A 27,867-nucleotide genomic window follows, 5' to 3' on the forward strand; every position below is an offset into this window, starting at 1 on the left:
GATCAATATCCCCTAACAAAGGAGGAAGTAAATAACCCCACCCTTTGAGGAAGTTACATCATGGTCAACAAACAGATAGAGATATCCCCAATACTGGTTAAAGGGAACATCTCCCTATCAAAGGAGGGGCATGCAAGCTTGCTTAAACCCAACAAGAATTGCTTCCATCTATAATGTGAGTAACTAGGGTTGCCAGGTCCATGGCCTGAGACTGATCCTGTATCTTTATGAGCAGAGAAGGTCAGCCAAGTGCAGGTGTTCTTGCAACTCTGTAATGGGAAAAACCACCAGGTGGAATTCTCCCTCCCCTTCACAACTTTTAAAGATACAGAAGACCTCTTGGAGGCCGGGCCTGGCAACCAAGAGGTTTTCTGTATCTTTAAAAGGTGTGAAGGGAGAATTCCACCTTGTGGTTTTTCCCATTACAGTATTGCAAGAACACCTGCACTTGGCTGACTTTCTCTTCTCCTAAAGATACAGGATCAGCCTCAGGCCAAGAACCTGGCAACCCTATGAGTAACTGTTGGATATACTCCCTACTCCCTGTCCATGGGGAGGGAGGCGTTGCCCTTGTACCAATCCCTTTGACTAAAGAGAACATCACTGACATGACCCCCATTTTTATTTAAATATTCATTTATTTGATTTATATTCCACCCTTCCTCCCAGCAGGAGCCCAGGGCACCAAAAACTCTAAAACATCACAAAAACAAATCCTAAAATACACTAAAACAAAACATATTTTAAAATGTTTCTTAAAAAAAGGTTTCAAAAAATATAAGATTAAAAACATTTTTGAAAAAGTTTAAGAACATATTAAAAAGCAATTCCAATTTTATGCCTATGGAATGGAAATGGTTTAGCGTTAATTCTACCTGGGACTTTGCCCCTGTGGCCCAGCAAAATGGGGTTTGGTAGGTCCTGCCAAAATTGGACGAGTTCTGTATTTGGGAAACAAGACCAAAGGAAAGAAAGGCATAGAGGATGGTGTACGTAAATGCAAACATTATTTCACCCTTGAAGGGAACTGGAGAAATAACCATACCCAGAATCCCACTTTCTGCCAACATTATTATGATTTTCATGCTTTCCTCTAACTATTCTATTGATAACATGATCCATTGTTCTGCCTTTATCAGTTCTGGTGGTCATCAGGCATGGGATTGTAAATACCTGAACAACTAGGGAGCGTGTTTTCAGAAAGGGGCTAGCAACCCTCACGATCCAGGTGGTGGTGTCCCTTGGTGGGGAATAGCGAGCCCCTACTACCAAAAAGTTCAACCAGGGAAAACCTGGTCTTTCCCCCTTTCACAAAGGCCCATGGGAAGCTCTAGTAGGACATTGTTGGGCCTGTGGAGATACAGCCAATAAAGTATTGCCAAAATATTGGATTGGCTCCTGCTATGTTGCCTGGCTTATACCAGCTGTCAGGGTCACTCAGGTACTCCCAGTTGGTAGAATCAGGAACAAGAGAGCCTCACCAATGAGAGAAGAAAGACAGAAATAAGAACCTGCTTGCCACTCTGCATAATGGGACATAGAAAACTGCAGGCCCTTAACGATGGGCTCAGTAATAGGGTTGTCTTTCCTACCCTTGGCTGGCACAGCTGCCATACATTCTGGAGTATTGAGATTCACTCTTTAGTGGAAACTCTTACAAATGAGATCTAGGCAGCTCTTCCTGTGGCTTCTATAGCTGTACAGACCCTACTGGCAACCCCAACCTCTGCTTGCTACAGACGGAGGGACTTGCGCCATCATTGGGAGCAGATGTTGTTCCTACATAAACAATTCAGCTGGAGTGATTGTCTGCCTTGTCTTGGAAGATAATCTTACTTGGCCAGGAGTGAAGGCCAATGAATGAAAGATGTGTATTTACCTAAGTAGCAAGCTTTTACCCTGCATTTAGATCACTGAGACTTAAGACTTAGTAAAACTTTTAAAAAGCTAGATTCCCTTCTGTGGCACACAATTTTTGCTCTGTGTGTTTAGCTTATTTACAGCAATGTAGGTAAAGCAGGAAAATCTACTCCCTCAACTCCATAAAAAATCCTTTGGCAAAGAAATAGGACAGAGACCTCATCCCATGGTCTGGCCTCTCCGACCCCCGGGACAGCAACTGTGGATCTCATTTTACTGGACAGGTGTTTAAAAGGAGTGGTTAGACGCTCTACCACTTGCCCTTCTGCACATCAGAAGTATTGCTTGATGTTATGTGAAATAACTTTGTATCTAAATAATAAAGCAGGGTTTAACATCTGAAATGCTCTTGTGTGCCTGTGTGTGTGTGTTTACCTTAGAAGCAGGCTTTTACCCTGCATTGAGATCATTGAAGCTTGAGACTTAGTAAAATAAGAAAAGCTAATTTATTTACAGAAATACATAGTAGATAGGAAAGGCATACCTACTTCTAACTAACTCAGTTGGAGGTGCAATGCCCAGACGTGGGAGTTGCCCTCCTGGCTCAGGAGGGAGAGAGCAGAGACAAAGGTGTTTCCTCTTTCTTGGACAGTCAGAGAGGAGAAGAAAGGGCGGAAGGAGGAGGGGCAGATAAGCTTCCCTAAGACAAATCAGTCTGCAATGGAAGGAAGTCAGTCAGAGCACAGCATCTTTATAGGAAGCCAAGCCTAGCCAGCTGGACCCTCATGCTATTTCCCTTACATTAACATCAGCATAAGAACAAAAAGAGGAGTGGCTCTTGCCCCACTTCCAACACTGCTAACCGTGAGTACTACCAGATAAACTGAAATGTGTAGTGGGTTATATTTGCGAAGCAGGGGTACTAGGAAGGGACTAAGAAGGCTATCCTTAACCTCTCCTAATTCTAACAGAACAGGTCGCCATCTCATGAATCTCCCACATTATCTCCTTGTACAGAGCTCTCTAGTCTGGATCCAGCTGAGCCCATTCCTCCTGGGTGAAGTGGAAGGACCCTTCCTTAAAGGTCACCAGTACCTGGAAGAAGAAAACCATTGCCTTCCTCATTCACACTCCAAGGCAAGGTATGGACATCATCTGCCCTCCAATCGCACTATAAAGAGAGATGTGGCAAGCAGGATCTTTTTGCCAGAAATGCAGGGTGGCATCTGTGCTTTTAAACTTGTTTCTAAATAACATGGCTTTCGGGTGAGAAGGGAGGTAACCAACTTTGCTGTTGATATCTAGTTCAGGGTGATTAAAGTAAAGAGGGATTGTGAGGAACTCAAAAAGGAACTCTCCAAGCAGGCTTGGGTATTAAAGAGCAAATGCAATTAAATTTAAGCAAGAGTAAAGTGATGAACAGAAGTGAAAAATCCTAACTGAACAGGTGGTGACTGACAGGAGAGAGACCTTGAGGTCATAGCGGATGCCCCAATTAAGATGCTGATGTTATAGCTATGAAATTTGTGAATTCCATGTAAGGAATCATTAAGACACAGACTGAAAATAAAACTGCCAATATCATAATGCCATTATACACATCTAAGATGTGATCCTGTGTGGTGTGGAGAAACTGGATAATACCCTCTGACTTAGTAGGGAACTTACACCTGGTGTAGGAAGAGGGAGGGAATTAGCTCCCACCAATCTCTTTGGTTAAGCTAATAGAGTGGCCAGGTATTGAATTGAATTGAAACTTTATTTTTACCCCGCCTTTTTTCCAAACTGGAACTCAGGGCAGCTTACAAATAGAAGTACATGTAGTTAAAAACATAGGAAAACATACAATTAAACTATGCACAACCTTAAAACCGTGAAAGGCGCTTAAAAATCTAAAAACAATTCAAAATAATACAAATAATAATATAAAACAATAAAACAAGCCTTGTAAAGCCCAATCCTAAACACCTTCTAGCCAAAAGCCTGTTGGAATAAAAAAGGCTTTACTTGCCGACAGAAGGATGGCAAGGAGGGGGCCATTTGTGCCTCCCTAGGAAGGGAGTTCCAGAACCCAGGAGAAGCCACCAAGAAGGCCCTATCTCGCGTCCCCCACCAATCACACTTGCGAGGGTGTTGGGACTGAGAGAAGGGCCTCTCCTGAAGATCTCAGGGCCTGGGCAGGCTCATATAGGGAGATACGGTCTGACAAATAGCCTGGACCTGGGCCGTATAGGGCTTTATAGGTCAAAACCAGGATAATTTCAGTTGCCCAGCAACTGCTGAATGGGCCAGGAAGATCCTTTGTCATTGAAACTCTTCCGGAGAGCCTTCCCCTCCCTTCCTGGCTGCCAGCAGAAGTTTGTGTTTGGAGTGTGTGTAGGAAATTGTCTAGAGAAAGGCTGGTAACTGGAGGCATGCAGAGAGACTGGCTCTCTGCACCATGGCATATGGGGTGCCTCCTGTAATACAGATGGAAAAGCTGGATATTCCCCTTCAGTCAGAATCATAAAATCATAGAATAGTAGAGTTGGAAGGGGCCTATAAGGCCATCCAGTCCAACCCACTGCTCAATGCAGGAATCCAAATCAAAGCATTCCCGACAGATGGCTGTCCAGCTGCCTCTTGAAGGCCTCCAGTGTTGGAGAGCCCACTACCTCTCTAGTTCATTGGTTCCATTGTCGTATGGCTCTAACAGTTAGGATGTTTTTCCTGATGTCCAGTCGAAATCTGGCTTCCTGCAACTTGAGCCCATTATTCCGTGTTCTGCACTCTGGGACGATCGAGAAGAGATCCCGGCCCCCCTCTATGTGACAACCTTTCAAGTACTTGAAGAGTGCTATCCTATCTCCCCTCAGTCTTCTCTTCTCCAGGCTAAACACGCCCAGTTCTTTCAGTCTCTCCTCATAGCGCTTTGTTTCCAGTCCCCTGATCATCTTTGTTATTATTTATTATTTATTAAACTTGTATACCGCCCCATAGCCGAAGCTTTCTGGGCGGTTTACAGTAACTAAAAACAAATACAATTTATAATACATCTTTTTTTAAAAAAAAATTAAAACACAATTTAAAAAAATATGAAAAACAATATAAAACACATGCTATTATTGTTGCCCTCTGAACCCGTTCCAGTTTGTCTACATCCATCTTGAAGTGCAGAGAACAGAACTTGACACAGTATTCAGACGAGGCCTAACCAATGCTAAATAGAAGGGAACTAATACTTCACACAACTTGGAAACTATACTTCTGTTAATGCAGCCTAATATAGCATTTGCCTTTTTTGCAGCCACATGGCACTGTTGGCTCATATTCAGCTTGTGATCAACGACAATTCCAAGATCCTTCTCACATGTCGTATTGCTGAGCCAAGTCTTCCCCATCTTATAACTGTGCATTTGGTTTCTTTTTCCTAAGTGTAGAACTTTGCATTTATCCCTGTTGAATTGCATTCTGTTGTTTTCAGCCCAATGCTCCAGCCCGTCAAGGTCCCTTTGAATTTTGTTTCTGTCTTCCACAGTTCTTTAGTGTATTGCTTCCATCTTCCTTTTATCTTATCTTGGTCAGTCAGTGTGTTTCCCTGTTGATTTTTCGACATCCCTACTCTTGGTCTAAATTTCCCTTTAATTTCTTCCTGTACTTCTATGTAAAATCTCTCAATTTCCTCTTCTTCTGTTTCCCATGAAATCTCATTGATATCCCTCACTCATACTTGGCATTATAGCTCTTAATTGCTTTTTCTACCTCACTTTTCACTATTAGAGCAACCCCATTTCTTCTTAATTTATCATTTCCTGCATAAAATATTTTGTAGTTGCTTGAAAATGTCCCATTCCCATCCATTGTAATTCACTCACTCCAAGTATTGTAATGTTAGTGCGTTCAATTTCCTGCTCGACAGTTTCTAACTTGTCCTGGTTCATGCTTCTCACATTCCATGTTCCTATTGTGTACATCTCACAACTGATGTTCAGCAAAAATCTGGCTTCCTGTAACTTGTCGGAACATGTGGTTCAGCTTGAACTGGTGGGTTGGGTCTGCATAGGGTTACAAAGGGTAGATAGAGAGGAGACCTCCTGATTCCTAGGCTGGACCTATCCTTTGGTCTCTTGCTGACTCTGCCTTCCTGTGTAAACTGATATTCTTAGGATGCTGACTGCAGTGTCTCACTTCTTCTTTGTTCTCTTGAGGAGAGAGAGAGAGAGAGATCTTCTCTTTCTCTGTCTCTCTCCTCACAGAGCATGAGGGCAAACACTAGGCTTTGTGTTTCCGTCTCCAACTTAGCTGGTTAGCTAGATGGAGAACTATTTCCTACCAAGTAGGTACTTCCAGAATAAAATAGTTGTTTCTTATTTTAAAGCTTAAAGTCTGTCTGACTAATTCCAGGGATTTAGCCAGGATTCAAACACATAGAAATCTCACTCAGGTACTTCTTTGCTTCTCTGCAGCATAACTTGAGCCCATTATTTCACGTGACGTATTTTCAGACCCTCATTCCTCACTGAGCAGCCCCCGTGTGACCCTGGTAGTCCCGGTCAGAAGCAGCATCTCCTCCAAGGCCTGGAATTCCTGGTCCTCCATGCCATTCCATCCCAGTATGAGAAGCTTCACTCCCCCACAATGCATGAAATGGGATGTGGATTCATTTCCCCAAGTAGCCCGGCCTGTGCCCACACCTTCCCTATAGCCCACTGCTCCTATTTTGCATTCTGTGTTAGCATTGAGCAGGGGGATAGACTTGATGGCCTTATAGGCCCCTTCCAACTTTACTATTCTATGATTCTATGATCTATCTAGACAGGAATGTCTTGGAAGAAATAGCCTCCAACATCACCTGAACACAGGTCAGGCATTCGGGAAGCTGCAATTGAGCCCCGATGGGCTGAGACCAGCACTCCACTTCCTCCACTACACACACAAACATTGTACATTAGCTGTAGCCAGTTTTCCTCACACGTGAAGGCTGGAGCAGGGTTGGCCACACGTCAGGCTCCTCAAACTGGCCTTGGTTTGTGCACTAAAGCCCTAAGAGCTGCCAACCAGTGTCAGGTGCAGAAGACTTTATTATTATTATTACTACTACTACTACACCAGGTGCACATTCTGAGCCTGGGAATTTGCTTTCAGGACCAGACCTGAACTGGCTTCGCAGTTCTTTCACTCAACAGTCATCTCCTAGTTGAATTTGCCCCCCACCTGTCCCATCCAGAGCCGGACGAATGAGGCTGAAGTGTGGGTGCAAGTAAATCTCATTTTATTAGAGTAATGGATACATCAAAGGCATTGCGCTTCAGAGGAAACCCTGCGCTAACTCACTAGAATCCCTAACTATACTCTAGACATGCTCTGCAGCGTGTGAAGGAAGTTGACTCAACGACTCCCTACTGGGAGCGGCAGGCTTATGTAGGAAATGTTTTCGAACGTAATCTCTGACTCCTTCGTAATTCCTGTCTTTGCCCTGTTCGTTTCTCGTGGTGATGAGAACGAGAAGACAGGGGACGTGCATCCAATGGCTCATCGGAAGACACCTGCTCCTGAGCAACGGGCTCGAGGTCAGGGGGCTGTGCCACACTGGTATCCCCCTGGGAACTGCTTGGCAAGGGTGGAGCTGGCTCTGTCTCTGGAGCTTCCCCCAACAAGTCCTCTGCATCAGCTGGGGGCGGCGTGCTCTGTTCCTCGGAGAGTGCGCTACCCATGGGAACTGGCTGGAGTGCAGGCTGACCCCCTCCCGCAAGGTCCTGCTCAGACACAACAATCCCCAACTCTGCTTCTTCTGGCAGAGGAGGCACCTGAAACTCATGCCTCCCCTTTCCCTGTCCACTCTGGTTTAGCTGAGGCTCAACATCATCCCCCCTCCACACATTAACCCTTCCCACCCCTGAGGTCTAGTTTTCTCTGGATAAGCCTCATGGAATTCTCTCACCAAAGTTGGGGCGTGCACATTCTCCTCTGTTTCCCAGGAACGTTCAGTTGGATCGTAACCCTTCCAATCAATGAATCAGGTACTGAAGACGTCCTCGGCATTTTCTCGAGTCCAAAATCTGTTCTACTTCGTATGCCTCCTCCCCCTCTACCAACAACAGCGGTGCAGGCTCCACTCGCGGACGGTGAGGGTCGGGGGCAGCGTCCTTGGTTAACAATGCCCTGTGGAAGACTGGGTGCAACTTGAAAGCGGGTGGCAATTTTAGTCTCTAAGCCACGGGCTTAATCTGTGCCTCCACCTCAAAGGGCCCTACACGCCGATCCTGGAGTTTACGACACCGGCCAGGCATAGATAGGAAACGTGTAGAGATCCAGACCTTGTCTCCCACTCGTATGAGGTCTCCCTCTCTACGATGCTGGTCAGCTGCGCGTTTGTAGTCTGCCTTGGCCCGTTCCAGTTGCTCTTGGAGTAGCTGTTGCATAGCGTGAAGTTCCTGCAAGAAATCCTCAGTGGCTGGGACTGAGAGACTGTCCTTTGGGTCAGGGAAGGCTCGGGGGTGGTAGCCAAAATTGGCAAAGAAAGGAGTCTGTTATGTGTGCGAATGCACAGCATTATTATAAGCAAATTCTGCTAAATGCAGGTAAGACATCCAGTTGTCCTGCTGATACCCCACAAAACAATGTAAATATTGTTCCAAAATAGCGTTTACCCTCTCGGACTGCCCATCCGTTTGGGGATGATGGGCAGACGACAGTCTTAGCTCGCTTTGCAGCAACTTCCACAATGCTTGCCAAAAACGCGAGGTGAATTGTGTGCCCCTATCGGAAACCAGGCTGTCTGGCAGTCCATGCAGCCGATACACATTTTGCACGTACAAATTGGCCGTGTCTTGAGCGCTTGGGAGCCCTGCGCACAGAATGAAGTGAGCCATTTTTGAGAAGGCATCAACTACCACCAAAACTGTGGTTTTCCCCTGTGAAGGGGGAAGGTCTGTTATAAAGTCCATAGTAATCATTTGCCAAGGTCCTGCGGGAGTAGGAAGGGGTTCCAACAGCCCCGGTTGCTTCCCAGTGGCATGTTTAGCCCTCATGCAAGTGGGGCAAGAGCAAATGTAATGCTCTACGTCCTTCTTCACCTTGGGCCACCAGAACTCCCGAGTGACAGCTTGAATGGTCTTAAAGGCCCCAAAGTGGCCTGCCGTGGGGGCATCATGGCACTGACGTAGTACTCTCACTCGCAGTTCTCCAGGGGGCACATAAATAGCTTCCTGATGGTGCAGTATGCCATCCTTCCATATAAGGTCCTTCTGTTCTGCCTTGGGTGACGCGCCCTCTTCGTCCCGCTGCTCCTGCACAAAAGGGTCTTGTTGTTGCGCTTCACGCACTTCAGCTTCCCAAGAATCTTGGCAGGCCCCTACCACACCCCTCTCAGGAGGGATTATGTACTGTAACGGTCTTGGGGTGGGATCCCTCAGATATTCAGGTTTCCTTGAGAGGGCGTCAGCCCACTTATTCTGTGCTTGGGAGATATAATGAATTTTGAAATGGAACCATGCAAAGAACTGAGCCCAGCGCACTTGCCTCTGATTGAGTTTACAGGCGGTATGAAGACTCTCTAGATTATGATGGTCAGTGCGGACCTCAATTTCATGCTGCGCCCTTGGTCAAACCCACACTGTTCCAGCTTTGCGTAAAGACGGTGTTCCCGTAACTTCTGCAGCACTGCACGCACATGCGAGTCGTGTTCTTCAGGAGTATCCAAATAAATCAAGATATCATCCAGATAAGTGATCATGAAGCAGTCCACAAAGTCCTGGAAGATGTCATTCATAAAATTTTGGAAGACTCCAGGTGCTTCCGACAACCCGTATGGCATCACCAGATACTAAAACTGCCTGTAACGGGTCTTAAACGCAGTCTTCCATTCATCCCCTGTGTCAGCTCTGCACTGAGTCAGCAGTGCCGGTGGGGGCTGGAAATGCCTGGGTCGTTAGCAGGGAAAGTCCTTAGCCGGCAGTCTGGTTGTAAATCTGCCAGGCCAACGAGGAGGGAACCTGATAAGGGCCAGGCCTGTCTGAAGCTTACTTGCCAAGTCAGAAGTCCAGAAGCGAGGTCAGTAGAGGTCCAGGATCAATTTCCAAGGGGTCAGTCGAAGAGATGCTGCAGGGAAACTAGGAATACACGAAGCCACGCCTGACGTAGCAGTCAGCAACAAGCTGAAGCCAAGGTGTGCCTTATAAGCAGCAGGTTTGACAGCAGGTGTGAGCCCTCAGCGTTTTGGCCTTAAGGGGACAGGCCTGCCTCTCTTCTGCCTGACCTTCTGCTGTCTACGTTCTGCAGGTGGGGGGGAGTATCCTGTTCACTGTCTGCGTCTGGCTGCAGGGCCTCCGCTGTATCTGGGGTGCTCTGCAGGTGAGGGGAAGAAGGAGCTGGATTCTCAGGAGTCTCCTCCGTGTCTCCTTCTGGGTCTGCTGCTCCTGGGTCTGCTGCTGTTACTCCCGAGTCGTCCTCATCTGAGGAGTCCTCTGACAGGGCCATGACACCCTGCCTTAATTCGCACCAAGTTGTAAGCTCCTCTCAAGTCCAGTTTCGTGAAAATTTTGGCGGAATGCAACCGCTCCAACATTTCCCTGATGAGCGGCAGCAGGTAACTGTTGGGGATTGTGAGCTGGTTTAGGGCTCTATAATCATTACATGGACGGAGCTCCCCCCCTTTTTTCTTAACAAACAGCAGGGGTGCACCAGCTGGGGACTGTGAAGGGCGAATGAAGCCTTTCTTCAAATTGGCATCCAGAAACTCCCTTAGCGCTGCCAGCTCTGGTTCAGATAGAGAGTAGATCCGCCCGGCGGGGATGCGTGCCCCAGGCACCAAGTCAATGGCACAATCATAGGGCCAGTGAGGAGGGAGTTGCTCCACTTCCTTTTTGTCGAAGACGTCCCGAAAACTCCCATACTTGGTGGGCAAAGTTATCTCTTTTGGGGAAGGCGCCCCTGCCAACACCTGTGGCTCCTCTTCAGGCTAGCAATGTCGATGGCAGTACTTGGAGGTAAAAACCACCACAGCTTCATCCCCAAAGATTGTGGGGTTGTGCCTAACCAACCAAGGCATACCCAACACCACCAGGAAATGCGGCAAGGACACCACATAGAACGACAGGTCTTCCTGATGTCCAGGGACCATCACTTCCACGGACTCAGTCACCCGGGTCACCCCCCCAGACTTCAGAGGCCGGCCATCTATCGTTTCCACTGCCAACGGCTGACTCGGTTCTCGTGTGGGAATAGCGTGGTGTAGCGCCAACTCTCGGTCTATGAAACAAAGAGGATGCTCCGCTGTCGATCATAGCCTTGGCTGAGAAGCTCTCACCTGAGTGTAGGGTGATGCGAATGGGCAACAGGAGGACCCCTTGGGACGGAAGGGGTCGTGGTGGAGGCTCAGTGTCTGTGGCACCCCCCAACTCTCTAGCCTCTACGAGAGCTGGGATGTGAAGTTTTCTGGCGGCTGGGATCTTCCGGTTTTCGCTGCACAGTTTTGGGTGAGGTGACCTGACTTTCTGCAGTAGAGACACAGTCCTTCTCTCCGGCGTCTTTCCCTCTCCTCCTCTGTCAATCACGGTCTGGTCCCCCCAATCTGCATGAGCTCCTCTCCCGAGACAGTAGGGATGCCAGGATTGGGCACGGGGCACGCACGGGGCAGCAGAGCAGCAACCTGGCTCCGGAAAGTTTCCATTCTTCGCTCCAACTTTCTTCCTTCTAGGCGGCTGTCTATCTGCAGACTCAGTTGAATCAAACCCCTCAGTGAGTCAGGGGGTGTGGAGCGTGCCAGTTCATCCAAAACTTCTGGACTCAGTCCATTTCTGTAAAAGTACATCAAGGCTGGGTCATTGTACTCCGTCTCCTGAGACAAAACACGAAAAGCATTGGTATAATGTCCTACGGACCTCCTTCCCTGTCTCAGGGTCCCTAGTTGGTGGGCAACCGTCTCCTTCCTCTGGGGGTCTCAGAACATATCCCCCATCGCATTCCTGAAGGCATCAAACTGGCACAATATCTGGTTGTTGCGTATCAAATACGAGGTGGCCCATTTTGCTGCTTCCCCTTCCAATAAACTGATGATGAACGCCACCTTCGCATCATCAGTTGGGAACTCAGCTCTGCGCACTTAAATGTACAACTCACATTGGGCTAGAAAGGTGGCAAACTGTTCACTCTGGCCCCCGTATCGCACGGGGAGCCCCACTGGAGACTTCACAGGGACTGCCGCCCCGGGGGGCGCAGCCTGGACTTGGGGGAGGCCAACTAAACTGGGCATGTGAGGAGGGGAAGGGGAAGAGGGAGATTCCAGCCCCTCTGGGGCCTGCATCCGGTTGCTGCGCTGGATCAGGATCTCCATGTTCCCCTTCATGACCGCCGTGTTGGCCAGGGCACCCTGCGTGTTGGCACTGACCCGGCTGGCATAGTCTGGCAGACTATTACTACTACTACTCCAGACGTTCTGCTTCTGGTCCCAATCCACCTGCCAGAGCTCTTCCTTGTCAAAGTCCTGCAGGAACTCCCCAGACATCTCCAAAGTGAAGCTGTCCTGGAAGAAGTCCAGCTCCACCTCCGTGTCCTCCACTGAAGGAGAAACAATGGGGTGGGGGACATGGGGGGAGAGAAAGAAGGAGAATTGGCTTGGAAGGAGGGCAGCTGGGGTTGTTGCCCAAGGAGGAAGGAGGCCGCCCCAAGGACAAGGTCCCCAGGAGAGGGGCGGGGTCCTTCCAAGCCCCCTAAACTGTCTCTTCATTAACTCTCTGCCTTAACAGGGACATGCTGGGGCGAAAAGCCATGAATCCCTGGGAGGGAGGGAGAAAGAAGGATTGAAGGAAGGGACGGAAGAAGAGAGGGAGGGAGGGAAGGAGGAAGGCAGGAAGAGAGGGAGATAGGGAGGAAAGGAGGGAGGGAGGATGGGAGGGAGGGAGGGAGGAAGGAAAGAAGGGAGGGAGGTAGAGTGGAAGGAGAAAGGAAGGGAGGGAAGGAGGAAGGAAGGGAGGGAGGAAGGAAGGGAGGGAAGGAGGAAGGAAGGGAGGAAGGAAGGGAGGGAAGGAGGGGGAGGGAGGAGGAAGGATGGAAGGGAGGGAGTATGGAAAAAATGAAGGAAGAAGGGAGGGAGGGAAGAAGAGAGGGAGGGAGGATGGGAGGGAGGGAAAGAGGAAGGAAAGAAGGGAGGAAGGAGAAAGGGAGGGAGGGAAGGAGGAAGGGAGGGAGGAAGGAAGACAGGGAGGGAGGGAGGAAGACAGGGAGGGAGGGAGGGAGATAGGGAGGGAGGGCGGAAGGAAGGGAGGAAGGAAGATAGGGAGGGAGGGAGGACGGAAGAGAGGGAGGAAGGAGGAAGGGAGGAAGATAGGAAGGGAGGGAGGGAGGGAGGGAGGAGGGATGGAAAAAATGAAGGAAGAGGGAGGGAGGAAGGAAGGGAGGAAAATAGGGAGGACGGAGGTCTGATGGTAAAATAAATAAATTCACTTGCCCACACAAGTGGGTTGTCTAAAGCTTTACCTGTTGACTAATATAATAAGTTAACTAGAACTTGCAGACGCAGAGAACTTTTAAAAATGGGAGTGAATGCAGACTATGGAGATATTGTGGGGGAAATGACTGAAGAGAGAGAGGTCTGCATGCAGAATCCGCCTGTGCCTGGTGGTCCCGTCTGTGTGTGTGTGTGATGGATCTAATGGGAGGCCTGCGTTGGGACCAGAATCACATTATATATTTTTACAACAGGCAACATAAATCCTGGTCTTTCAGCCAGATAGTCGGAATCCAGCTTTGCCTTTCCGTGTTGCTGAGTGACAGAGCATCCACTTTGCAAGCCACAGTCCCAGGACAGTCCCTGGAATCTCCGGGTGGGGCTGGGGGGTCGTCCTGCCTGAAACAATAGGAGGCTAGATGGGCCAGCAGCCTGAGACCACATGAGGTCGATCCCTATTTTTGTGTATTAGAAGATTCAGAACAGACAAGAAAGTCCTTCTTCCCGCAGCTCAGAGTGAACCCAAGGAAATCGCTCCCACAAGAGGCAGCTCTTGGCTCTGGTTCTGCCCGCTGGTGGCCTTCCTCTGGGGGCATCTGGCTGGCCACGGGGAGACCAGGAGGCTGGACAAATGTAGGATGCTGGGGTGCAACTCCCTCCACGCTCTTCCCACCACAGCACAGTGCCCAGGGCCAGGACCCCTCCCATTCCCCTCCTCCCCCTTGACCCCCTATAACATCCATCCTGCCCCCCTCTGGGTTCCCCCTGACCTGTCAGGGCTCCGGCCCATGGGCACCAACAGAGACAAAGGGCTTCTCTTGTGCCCATTGCAGCAGCAGTTCTTCCTGGCCAAGGAGAGGGATGGATGAAGGTGGGTGAGTGCTGAGTCTCCACAGCGAGCAAGGGAATTATTCATTTATTTATTTATTATATTTATATAATATCCCATAGCCAAAGCTCTCTGGGCGGTTTACAGTAACTAAAAACATTAAAACAAATATACAAATTTAAAAACACATAATTTAAAAACAATTTAAAACACAATTTGAAATTTTAAAACAATTTAAAATGACATGCTAAAATGCCTGGGAGAAGAGGAAAGTCTTGACCTGGCACCGAAAAGTTAACAGTGTTGGTGCCAGGCACACCTCGTCAATGGGATCATTCCATAATTTGGGGACCACCACTGAGAAGGCCCTCTCCCTTGTTGCCAGACTCCCAGCTTCCCTCGGAGGAGGCACCCAGAGGAGGGCCTTGGATGTTGAACATAGTGTACAGATGGGTTCGTATCAGGAGAGGTGTTCCATCAGGTATTGTGGTCCCAAGCTATGTAAGGCTTTATAGGTCAAAACCAGCACCTTGAATCGAGCTTGGAAACATACAAGCAGCCAATGCAAGGGGGCCAGAATCAGTTTTATACGTTTGAACCGTCTGGTCCCTGTTACCAATCTGGCCGCTGCATTTTGCACAAGCTGCAGTTTCCGAACCGTCTTCAAAGGCAGCCCCATGAAGAGCGCATTGCAGTAATCTACCTTGAAGGTTACCAGAGCATGGACAACTGAAGCCAGGATATCCCTGTCCACATAGGGACATACCTGGGACACAACCAAAGTTGGTAGAAGGCACTCCATGCCACTGAGGCTACCTGGCCCCAAGTGACACAGATGGTTCTAGGAGAGCCTCCAAACTATGAACCTGTTCCTTCAGGGGGAGTGCAACCCCATCCAGGACAGGTTTGACATCCACCATCTGGTCAGAAGAACCCCCCACTAGCAGCATCTCAGTCTTGTCTGGATTGAGCCTCAGTTTATTAGCCCTCATCCAGTCCATTGTCGCAGCCAGGCACCGGTTCAGCACAATGACAGCCTCACCTGAAGAAGATGAAAAGGAGAAATAGAGCTGCGTGTCATCAGCATACTGATAGCAACACACTCCAAAGCTCTGGATGACTGCACCCAACGGTTTCATGTAGATGTTGAACAGCATGGGGGACAGAACTGACCCCTGCGGAACCCCATACTGGAGACTCCAGGGTGCCAAGCAATGTTCCCCAAGCACCACCTTCTGGAGCTGACCCGCCAAGTAGGAGCGGAACCACCGCCATGCAGTCCCTCCCACTCCCAACTCAGCCAGTCTTCCCAAAAAGATACCATGGTTGACGGTATTGAAAGCCACTGAGAGATCAAGGAGAATCAACAGAGTCACATTCCCCGTCTCTCTCCCGACAGAGGTCATCATACAGAGTGACCAAGGCTGTATCTCACTGTTCAGGATATAAATCATTCCAAAGTGGCTTTTAAGTAACCCCCAATGTTGCCCTATTAAAAAGCCCCCAGGACCCTACCCCCAGGACAGGACAGCTGAGGGCAGAGCGATCCTCCCCTTCGCCGCCAAAGGATCTGTTGCAGAGTAGCGAAATTAGGTACTTGAACGTCTGAATGAGCTTTGAGTATTTGAATCATTGCTAAAGATTGCACCATCCCTGCAAATTAGTCAGACACAGACTTTCAGCTTTAAAAATAAGAAATAACTACTTTATTTATGCATGGACTGCAAAAAAGAAAAGTAATTGGGTGTTAGAACAAATTCAACCAGGACTATCACTAGAAGCTATAATTATATCCTTTGAGACATAATGAGAAGACATGGTTCACTAGAAAAGATAATAATGCTGGGAAAAACAGAAGGGAGGAGAAAAAGAGGAGGACCAAACAAGAGATGGATTGATTCCATAAGGGAAGCCACAGACCTGGACTTCCAAGATCTGAACAGGGTGGTTCATGACAGATGCTCTTCGAGGGTGCTGATTCATAGGGTTGCCATAAGTCGTAATCGACTTGAAGGCACATAACAACAACAAGAAGTTGTGAGTGGCTGGACAACCAGCCAGATGGGCCACTAATAAATCTAATAAATAAAAGCAAACTTTTCAAAGCATTGATAAATCTCTTCCCTTGTACAGATACTTTGATGCGCCTGAAGGTAGCCATTCTGACGAAAGGTCTCTCAACACTCCAAGCATTGATAAGGTTTGTTCCCTATATGAGTTCTGTGATGCAAAGTAAGGTGGCCACTCCGACTGAAGCTCTTTCCACACTCCAAGCATTTATAAGGTTTCTCCCCTGTGTGAGTTTTGTGATGTGAAGTAAGGCTGTCACTCCGACTGAAGCTCTTTCCACATTCCAAGCATTTATATGATTTGTCCCCTCTGTGATTTCTTTGATGAGATGTAAGGGTGCCACTCTGACTGAAGCTCTTTCCACACTCCAAGCATTGGTAAGGTTTGTCACCTGTGTGAATTCTTTTATGCACCGTAAGGGTGCTACTGTCACTGAAGCTCTTTCCACACTCAAAGCATTGGTAAGGTTTGTCTCCTGTGTGAATTCTTTTATGCACTGTAAGGGTGCTGCTCCGACTGAAGCTCTTTCCACACTCTAAGCATTTATAAGGTTTGTCCCCTGTATGAGTTCTGTGATGCAAAGTAAGCTGGCCACTCTGACAGAAGCTCTTTCCACACTCAAAGCATTGGTAAGGTTTGTCACCTGTGTGAATTCTTTTATGCACTGTAAGGGTGCTGCTCCGACTGAAGCTCTTTCCACACTCTAAGCATTTATAAGGTTTGTCCCCTGTATGAGTTTTGTGATGCATAGTAAGCTTGCTACTACACCTGAAGCTCTTTCCACACTCTAAGCATTTATAAGGTTTGTCCCCTGTATGAGTTCTGTGATGCAAAGTAAGCTTGCTACTACACCTGAAGCTCTTTCCACACTCTAAGCATTTATAAGGTTTGTCCCCTGTGTGATTTCTTTGATGTACTGTAAGGGTTCTACTGTCACTGAAGCTCTTTCCACACTCAAAGCATTGATAAGGTTTGTCCCCTGTGTGAGATCTTTGATGCACCGTAAGGCTGCTGCTCTGACTGAAGGTCTTTCCACACTCGAAGCATTGATAAGGTTTGTCCCCTGTGTGAGATCTTTGATGCACTGTAAGGCTGCTGCTCTGACTGAAGGTCTTTCCACACTCGAAGCATTTATAAGGTTTGTCCCCTGTATGAGTTCTGTGATGCACTGTAAGGGTGTTACGCTCACTGAAGCTCTTTCCACACTCCAAGCATATATAAGGTTTGTCCCCTGTGTGACTTCTTTGATGTACTGTAAGGGTTCTACTGTCGCGGAAGCTCTTTCCACACTCGAAGCATTGGTAAGGTTTGTCCCCTGTGTGAGATCTTTGATGCACCTTAAGCTCATTACTCCATCTGAAGCTTTTTCCACACTCGAAGCATTGACAAGGTTTGTCCCCTGTGTGAATTCTTTCATGTATACTAAGGGTGTCACTCCGACTGAAGCAGTTTCCACACTCCAAGCATTGATAAGGTTTGTCCCCTGTGTGAGTTCTTTCATGTATACTAAGTTTGTCACTCCGACTGAAGCACTTTCCACACTCCAAGCATTGATAAGGTTTGTCCCCTGTGTGAGATCTTTGATGCAAAGTAAGCTGGCCACTCTGACAGAAGCTCTTTCCACACTCAAAGCATTGGTAAGGTTTGTCCCCTGTGTGAATTCTTTGATGCACCTTAAGGGCATTACTCCATCTTAAGCTTTTTCCACACTTGAAGCATTGATAAGGTTTGTCCCCTGTGTGAATTCTTTGATGCACTGTAAGGGCATTACTCCATCTGAAGCTTTTTCCACACTCGAAGCATTGATAAGGTTTGTCCCCTGTGTGAATTCTTTGATGCACTGTAAGGGTGTATCTCTCACTGAAGCTTTTTCCACACTCCAAGCATTTATAAGGTTCATCCCCTGTGTGAATTCTTTGATGCGAAGTAAGGTGGCCACTCCGACTGAAGCTCTTTCCACACTCCAAGCATTTATAAGGTTCATCCCCTGTGTGAATTCTTTGATGCGAAGTAAGGTGGCCACTCCGACTGAAGCTCTTTCCACACTCGAAGCATTTATAAGGTTTGTCACCTGTGTGAATTCTTTGATGTGAAGTAAGGTGGCCACTCTGACTGAAGCTCTTTCCACACTCGAAGCATTTATAAGGTTTGTCCCCTGTGTGAATTCTTTGATGCACTGTAAGGGTGTATCTCTCACTGAAGCTTTTTCCACACTCCAAGCATTTATAAGGTTCATCCCCTGTGTGAATTCTTTGATGCGAAGTAAGGTGGCCACTCCGACTGAAGCTCTTTCCACACTCGAAGCATTTATAAGGTTTGTCACCTGTGTGAATTCTTTGATGTGAAGTAAGGGCGCTACTCCACCTGAAGCTCTTTCCACACTCCAAGCATTTATAAGGTTTGTCCCCTGTGTGATTTCTTTTATGCACTGTAAGGGTGCTACTGTCACTGAAGCTCTTTCCACACTCCAAGCAGTTATAAGGTTTGTCCCCTGTGTGAGTCTGTCTTTCCTCTTGTCCCTTTGCTCCATCTTGACTCCTCAGTTTCTGCTCCTGAACCTGATCCTCAGCTTTTTCCAGTGATACTTCATATGGTTCATCCTCAGCCTTGACCCCCCAGATGTGTCCTGATGGAATGAAAAGGAAAGGAGATAAAATACTGTGGAGAAATCCTGTGAATATATTATGATTTGTACTTTGAAATATATTTCTGGGAGCTCTGTTGGTATCAGAGTTTAACTATCAAAGCTCAAGGCCTTGTACAGTAGGTGCTTGGTAACAGGTTGTGAAAAGAGACACAGATAGAGACAATTTTAACAAAACTCTGCTCTCCTTATTTATATTTATTTTATTTATTTATTTTTTAAACTTATATACCGCCCAACTAGCAATAGCTCTCTGGGCGGTGAACATAAAAATACAATAAAATTACAGAATCTAATACAACGGAATATATAAAAACACAGTCTAAAATCAAATCACAACAAATCAAAATTAAATTAATTTAAATTAAAATGCCTCAGAGAAGAGGAAGGTTTTAACTTCCTGGCTATACTCCCAGGCATTTTAATGTTCAATGTTTTATGTTTAATGTTTTAGTTTAATCTGTTCTTTCTGTTACTGATTTTATTCTATATTGTATTTTAATCTCGTTTTGTACACCGCCCAGAGAACTATTAGCTATGGGCGGTCTAGAAATGAAAGATAAATAAATAAATAATAAATAAATAAATAAATAACTTGGCACCGAAAGGATGATAATGTCGGCGCCAAGCGTACCTCCTCGGGGAGACTATTCCACAGTTCGGGGGCCACCACTGAGTAGGCTCTAGATCTTCTCACCACCCTCCGGGCCTCCCTATGGGTCGGGACCCGGAGGAGGGCCTTCGTAGTAGACCGTAGTGTACGGGCCGGTTCATATCGGGAGAGGCGTTCCGACAGATATCATGGTCCCGTGCCGTATAAGGCTTTATAGGTTAATACCAACACCTTGAATCTGGCCCGGAAGCTTATTGGAAGCCAGTGCAGGCAAGCCAGAACAGATGTTATATGCTCAGACCGCTTAATTCTTGTTAGCAGTCTAGCCGCCGCATTCTGCACTAGCTGTAGCTTCCGAACTGTCTTCAAAGGTAGCTCTACATAGAGCGCGTTGCAGTAGTCCAAACGCGAGGTTACCAGAGCATGTACCACTGATGTGAGGTCCTCCTTACTCAGATAGGGACGTAGCTGGGCAACCAACCAAAGTTGGTAGAACGCATTCCATGCCACCGAGGCTACATGGGCCTCAAGTGAGAGGGAAGAGTCTAAGATGACTCCCAGACTACAAACCTGATCCTTTAGGGGGAGTGTAACCCCATCCAGGACAGGGTATATAGCCACCATCCGATCGGAGAAACCATCCACCAACAGCATCTCAGTCTTATCTGGATTGAGTCTCAGTTTGTTAGTTCTCATCCAGTCCATTGTCGCGGCCAGGCAACGGTTCAGCACATCAACAGCCTCACCTGAAGAAGATGAAAAGGAGAAGTAGAGCTGCGTGTCATCAGTGTACTGATGACAACGCACTCCAAAACTCCTGATGGCCGAACCCAACGGCTTCATACAGACGTTGAAACGCATGGGAGACAAAACCGAACGCTGCGGGACCCCATATTGGAGAACCCACGGTGTCGAGCAATGTTCCCCAAGCACTATCTTCTGGAGACAGCCCGCTAAGTTTGAGTGCAACCACTGCCAAGCAGTGCCTCCAACTCCCAACTCCGCAAGCCTCTCCAGAAGGATACCATGGTCGATGGTATCAAAAGCTGCTGAGAGATCAAGGAGAATCAACAGAGTTACACTCCCTCTGTCTCTCTCCCGACATAGGTCATCAAACAGGGCGATCAAGGCCGTCTCAGTGCCGAAACCAGGCCTGAAACCCGATTGAAATGGATCTAGATAATCGGTTTCATCCAATAGCGCCAGGAGCTGGTTAGCTCCTGTTCCTCCATTTAAAGTTGACAGCCCAGTGCTTATGTACAGCTGGAATTTACAAAGCTAGGATGGATCCTGTCCGACAGGAACATGGCCCTTTCCACTGCCCAGAGGACAGCTCACATCCCCTCCCTCCCTCCCTAAATGTTAGCCCCCTGTTACCTTCAACATGAGATACTGCTGGAAGATGAGACGCCCAGGACAGAAGGCACTCACCGAGCTACTGGGGAAGAAGAATGGACAAGTACGAGTAGCGCTGTGACTAATGACGCAGCTGGGTCAAAGCCAAAAGGAAGCCCAGAGGCTGATGCGCACAGATGCAACAGAAGAGTCCGGAGTTGTGCGACACACACAAGAGGAACGCAGAATGTGAGAAGCATGAACCAGGGAAAGTTAGAAATTTTCAAGCAAGAAATAGAATGCATCAACATTACAATAGTTGGTGTGAGTGAATTAAAATAGATGCCCAGAGGACAGCTTGCATCCCCTTCCTCCCTCCAAATATGTTAGTTCCCTGTTACCTGCAACACGAGACAGATGCTGTCTAGCCCCCTTATCTTCAAAGGCATGGATCACTCCCCCCTTGTTGACACATAAACTCCATAAAAATGAAAGATGCATGTTCAGTCAAGCTCTTGTTTATTTTCTTTTGTCCGTATTGAACCTCTCGCCTTTGTTATGCCAATGTATCTCATGAAGCCCAGCTGAGGGTGATTGGCTTTAAGGAAACCATTGCTGCTCTCTTCTGTATATACTTCTATTTTCTTTTAAATAAACTACTCTTTTATAGATGGTGTGTATTGACTTGAAACTAATGATTCTAAATCTAGTCTGACCTCTGGAGGCTACTGATTACTGTTGATTAACAAGGGTTAACCCCTTTAGAACTCACAGGGCTCTCTGAAATCCTCTTCCTCAGAGAAAGGAATCAGGAAGAGAAGGGGTGGTGGCAGTACTACTGTAACATTACTCCTGGAGGAGGGTGAGTTTTGCCTGGGAAGCAGAGACCCAAAGGAGTTGGGACTGTTCTTGGAAGCAAAGAACCCCCCTTGGGGTACTGAGGGCAAGTGACCGTAGGGGGACAACTCTTTGAGAAGGAACTGAACAGGGTGGTTCATGACAGATGCCTCTGGAGGTCACTGATTCATAGGGTTGCCATAAGTCGTGATTGACTTGAAGGCACATAACAACAACAACTATCAACATAACCATCATCTCAATCTATGCTCCAATGGCAAACACAGAAGAAGAGGAAATTGAGATATTTTATGCAGAAGTACAGGAAGAAATTAAAGGAAAATTTAGACCAAGAGTAGAGATGTTGAATAATCAACAGGGGAACACACTGAGTGACTGAAATAAAATAAAAGGAAGATGGAAGCAGTACACTGAAGAACTCTATAAATGAGATGCAAGGATGACAGATTCATTCGCGGAGGAACCATATGATGAAGAACCAGAAAATTTAGAATGTGAGGTGAAAGCTGCTCTTAAAATACTTGGAAGAAACAATCACTAGCAACAGATGGCATACCAATAGAGTTGCTACAAGCTACTGATACTGAATGTGTCCAAATTTTGATAAATGTTTGTCAACAAATATGGAAAAGAAAACAATGGCCCACAGACTGGAAGCGTTCAATATGCATCCCAACTCCAAAGAAAGGGGATTCCAGGGGATGCAGTAATTTTGAAACTATTGCCTTAATATGCCATGCAAGTAATGTAAAGACTCTTACCATATATGGAGCGAGAAGTGCCAGATGTCCAAGCTGGATTTAGAAAGGGAAGCGGTACCACAAGTCGTATCGCAAACATAAGTTGGATAATGGAACAGACCATTGAACATCAGAAGAAAATCACCCTGTGCTTTATAGATTACAGCAAAGCCTTAGATTGTGTAGATCATGAAAAACTGTGGAATGCTTTAAAAGAAATGGGGGTGCCACAGCATCTGATTGTCCTGATGCGCAACCTATACTCTGCACAAGAGGCTACAGTAAGGACAGAATATGGAGAAACCAATTGGTTCCCCATCGGAAAGGGTGTGAGACAGGGGTGTATTTTATCACCCTATTTGTTTAATCTATATGCAGAACATATCATACGGAAAGCAGGATTGGTCCAAGATGAAGGAGATGTTAAAATTGGAGGGAGAAATATAAAAAAATTAAGATATGCAGACGATACCATACTACTAGCAGAAATGAATTTGAAATGAATGCTCAAAGCTTGGAAAAGTTACTTTTTTGAACTACAACTCCCATCAGCCCAATCCAGTGGCCATGCTGGCTGGGGCTGATGGGAGTTGTAGTTCAAAAAAGTAACTTTTCCAAGCTCTGTGAATGCTGATGAAAGTTAAAGGGAAAAGCACAAAAGCAGGACTACAGCTGAACGTCAAAAAGACTAATGTAATGACAACAGAAGATTTATAAAACTTTAAAGTTGGCAATGAGGACACTGAAGTTGTCAAGGTATTATTAATACCTTGGCACAGTTATTAATCAAAATGGAGACAATAGTCAAGAAATCAGAAGAAGTCTTGGACTGGGTAGGGTAGCTATGAGAATAGATCCCAAATGCAAAGATGCATCACGGAACACCAAAGTCAAGATCTTTCAGACCATGGTATTCCCGATCTCTATGTATGGATGTGAAAGTTGGACAATGAAAAGAAAAATCAACTCATTTGAAATGTGGTGTTGGGAGTAGAGCTTTGCGGGTACCATGGACCGCAAAAAAGACAAATAATTGGGTGTTAGAACAATTTAAACCAGAACTATCACTAGACGCTAAAATGATGAAACTGACATTATCATACTTTCAGTGATGGACAGGAGCTGTCCCAGGACACCCTCCACCATTCCAGAAGCCAATTTCCCACCCAGGGAAATTGAGTCTGGCAAAATATCCTGTGCCCGCTCACAACCGTCTGTGCCCACTCACAACAGCCCTGCAGGGTATTGTTGACCATTGAACCGCACTGTCACTGAGTCTGTTTTCCATCAAGTCTGCAAAACTGTAACTAGGGGGAGTTATGGCTTTGCCCAGTCTGGGAATGGACTGCCAAGGCCGTTGCTATGGTAACCATCACGATAGACTGGGAAAAGTTCTACCAGCTATCTGTGAGGCTTGTCTTCTGTGTATTGCCTCTGAACTGAGAGGTTCTCTTCTGTGTTTACCTTTGGAGAGAGATGTACCAGAAGGGGGTGACTGAAGAAACTCTACATGTATTTACTCTTAAGCCTTAGGCCATAATGTCTTAATAAAGACTCTTAACATGATCTAATGCTCTGAAGAAGTTTCTTGCTCAACTTAACTCCAACGTAATGTATGCTGTTTGACGCAACAACGCACACACGTCAACAGGGAGCTCTCCCAGGACACCCTCCACCATCCCAGAAGCAAATTCCCCACTCAAGCAAATTGACTCTGGCAAAATATCCTGCTCTTCCAAGGCTGTGCCCGCTCATAACAGCCCTGCAGTGTAGTAGACAGCCACCACCCTTAATACTGTTTAACTACCCTGAGCCAAGGGGAAACTCGGAGCCCACAAAACTTGCCAAGGATTACAGACAGCAAGAGCCAAACAGGAACTCCTTGCTCTGAAGCCTTTAAACAAAATACCCAATTCACACAGTAGTCGTGGTCAGTGGCCAAGGTACCTGTTCAAAGCCAACCCTCTCCTGAATGAACTCACACTGGTAAATAGAAATAATTAAAGAATAAAAGAGGTGCACAGTTACAGCAGCAAAATAGTTCCTTAATCTCAACACTCAAAAGGGGCAAGGTAAAGCACAGTTGGTTCCAGAATCGTTCTCAAAGAGTGCTTATCAATGGTTCCTTTTCAAACTGGACAGAAGTAACAAGTGGGGTATCACAGGGCTCGGTCCTGGGTCCAGCACTCTTCAACCTTTTTATTAACGACTTAGATGAGGAGGTACAGAGCATGCTTATCCAATTTGCAGATGATACAGAATTGGGGGGCATAGCTAATACCACGGAAGACAGAAAGAAAATTCAAAGGACCTTAATAGGCTGGAGCATTGGGCTGAAAACAGAATGAAATTCAACATGGATAAATGCAAAGTTCTACACTTAGGAAAAAGAAACCAAATGCACAGTTATAAGGTGGGGAAGAGCTGACTCAGCAATACGACATGCAATAAGGATCTTGGAATTGTCATTGATCGCAAGCTGAATATGAGCCAAAAGTGTGATGTGGCTGCAAAAAAGGCAAATGCAATATTAGGCTACATTAACAGAAGTATAGTTTCCAAGTTGCGTGAAGTATTAGTTCCCCTCTATTCAGCACTGGTTAGGGTTCATCTGAACACTATGTCCAGTTCTGGTCTCTGCACTTTAAGAACGATGCAGACAAACTGGAACAGGTTCAGAGGAGGGCAACAAGGATGATCAGGGGACTGGAAACAAAGCCCTATGAGGAGAGACTGAAAGAACTGAGCATGTTTAGCCCCGAGAAGAGAAGACTGAGGGGAGATATGATAGCACTCTTCAAGTACTTGAAAGGTTGTCACACAGAGGAAGGCCGGGATCTCTTCTCGATCGTCCCAGAGTGCAGGACATGGAATAATGGGCTCAAGTTGCAGGAAGCCAGATTTTGACTGAACATCAGGAAAAACTTCCTAACTATTAGAGCCATATCACATTGGAACCAATGACCTAGAGAGGTAGTGGGCTCTCCGACACTGGAGGCATTCAAGAGACAACTGGACAGCCATCTATCGGGAATGATTTGATGTGGATTTCTGCATTGCACAGGGGGGTGGACTTGATGGCCTTATAGGGCCCTTTCAACTCTACTATTCTAATACTTACACACAGATAGACAGTTGCACAGCCCCCCTCTCCTCAGAGAGAGGAACAGTCAGGATAGTTGATGCAAAATGGAAGCTCAGCAGGCAACATCAAGTAGGCATGATGGGATCCAGGAGATGAACGAAAGCTAACGTTTGAGCCCCATACTTAGGGCAAACTGCCCAGCAACAGGCCGGATCCAATTAACCAATCAGGAAATTTCTTCATGGATTAAGGGCCCATCAATCACCAGCCAAATGGAACATCCTCCCTAAAGCCTCCCAGACTTTATGACCTTGCCCAGCTTCTACTGATAAGGGGGTGTTAGGGTGGGCCTCTGATTACCCAAAGCTGGGAAATAAAACTGACAACTCATAGCTCTAATACAGAAACCAAATGTTAACCTGTTAAGATCCCACATTAAGAAATGAAAGCCCACAATTCTTTGCTACGCAACAATCTTGAATTCAGGTTTCCATGACAATTTGGACACATAATGAGAAAACATCACTCACTAGAAAAGACAATAATGCTGGGGAAAACAGAAGGGAGTAGAAAAAGAGGAAGGCCAAACAAGAGATGGATTGATTCCATAAAGGAAGCCACAGACCTGAACTTCCCAGATCTGAACAGGGTGGTTCATGACAGATGCTCTTGGAGGTCGCTGATTCTGAGGGTCAACATAAGTTGAGAGAAACCCAGCAGAACCTACCCCTGTTGCTGCTGTGGCCTCCTGCACAACTGGATCTGCAGGCTTCCTTGGGTTTCAATTGCTACTCCCTGCAAGGCCCGGGTGCCAGCTTAAGCCAGTTGGGGCTCTGAAGGGAGAAGACAACTGCCAGAGGGTGGGGAAGAGAGCTTCCCCTCATAAGAGCCATGTCTAGCCAAGGCTCCCCCCCTCTGAGTCCGGCTTCTTTTAACCTGTGCCAGGGTAGGAGTATTCAGAGGCCTGCCATGGAGGTAATATTGGGCAGGGTATCAAAGGTGCTCTGGACTTTGAAGAAGCACAAATACAGGGCGCATGGGAGTAGTCAGGGGCCTGCCATTATTGGGCAGGGGACGTACGGTGGGAGGCAGATTGGCTGTGCCAGGGGAAGGGATATAAGACACGAGTTCATGCTTGCATCCCTTCCGGTCCCCCTTCCAACCCTCGGGACACTGGTAGCTATGCTGGGAACTCCCTGGATCTTACTGTCCTGCTGATGAAGGCAAAGGCAGTGAGTAAGGAAACCACTTTCATTCAGGACTTAATCCTGGATGAATGCGCCGACCTTGCTTGCATTACCGAAACCTGCCTAAATGACCAAGGCGGAGTAGGTCTCTCCCAGCTCTGCCCACCAGGTTTTGTGGCACTCCAGCAGTCTAGATCCAGGGGATGGGGAGGTGGGGTCGTAATTGCCTGCAGGGAATCTATCTCCCCCGCCAGGTACCCTGTCCCTGACACCTCCAGCTGTGAGTGTATGTGCCTGGCATTGGGTCAGGGAGACAAGAGTGGGGATTCTGTTGGAGTACCGGCCACCCCACTGCCCAGAAGTCTCCCTTGTGGAGCTGGTGTCCGCATCGGTGTCGCGGTTCCCCAAGTTGATGGTCCTGGGTGACTTCAACATACATGCTGAGGTTAGACTCACAGGTGCAGCTCAGGGCTTCATGGCTGCCATGACAACCATGGAGCTGTCTCTAATATTGTTTTTTAAAATGTTTTTAATGCTGATTTGTTAATGTATTTTAAGATCTGTTTTTATGATGTTTTAAAGTGTTTTAGTGCTTTGTTTGCCGCCCTGGGCTCCTGCTGGGAGGAAAGGTGGGATTCAAATTAAATAAATAAATAAATCATCTGGACCAATGGCTGTGGCATGACACACAATTGGTCATGTGTTCTGTTCGGGACAGGAAGAAGGTGATCTCAGGCTGGAGGAGTTCTTAGTGACTCCATTGTCATGGACAAATCACCACCTGACAAGGTTTAGACTTTGTCCCCTGGTAACGTTCGCAGGGGTGAAAGCTGATTAAGATGGTCTGCCCCCGGAGACTCATGGATCCAGAAGGTTTCTGGAATGTTCTAGGGGATATTCCCAGCATGGCTGGCGACACTGCTGAAGCCCTGGTCAATCTCTGGAATACGGAGGTGACCTGGGCAGTGGACACTATTGCTCCAAAGCTCCCTCTCCCACCAGGGAAGGCCCATAATACACTTTGGTTGAGGGTGGAGGACAAGATGGCGGCAGAGCCAGTTTAGTATTTGTTTTGCTCCTATCTCAATTTTACATTTCTGCGGTTGTGAGCTGTCTAATAGGAGTGCAATTCTCACAGGAGCTGGGTGACTCCTCTACCTTTGCTGGGCTCCTGAATACTCTGAACCTTGAACCGTAGCATTGCATTTTATGGGATTTATC

At 47.0% G+C, this 27,867-nt stretch overlaps 1 protein-coding gene across 1 annotated transcript in view; it reads right to left on the reverse strand.

Annotated features, from left to right (window-relative positions):
• Positions 1 to 15,865: 15,865 nt before the first annotated feature.
• Positions 15,866 to 27,867, reverse strand: part of LOC133381816 (zinc finger protein 91-like) — a 29,274-nt gene continuing 17,272 nt past the window's right edge. The window contains exon 4 of the mRNA XM_061621297.1: positions 15,866 to 18,810. Within this exon, the coding sequence (XP_061477281.1) occupies positions 16,292 to 18,810 (2,519 nt within the window). The 3' untranslated portion in view covers positions 15,866 to 16,291. The remainder of the gene's footprint in view (positions 18,811 to 27,867) is intronic.

This window comes from Rhineura floridana, chromosome 3 (genome assembly GCF_030035675.1).
Source record: "Rhineura floridana isolate rRhiFlo1 chromosome 3, rRhiFlo1.hap2, whole genome shotgun sequence".
Taxonomy (NCBI): Eukaryota; Metazoa; Chordata; class Lepidosauria; order Squamata; family Rhineuridae; genus Rhineura; species Rhineura floridana.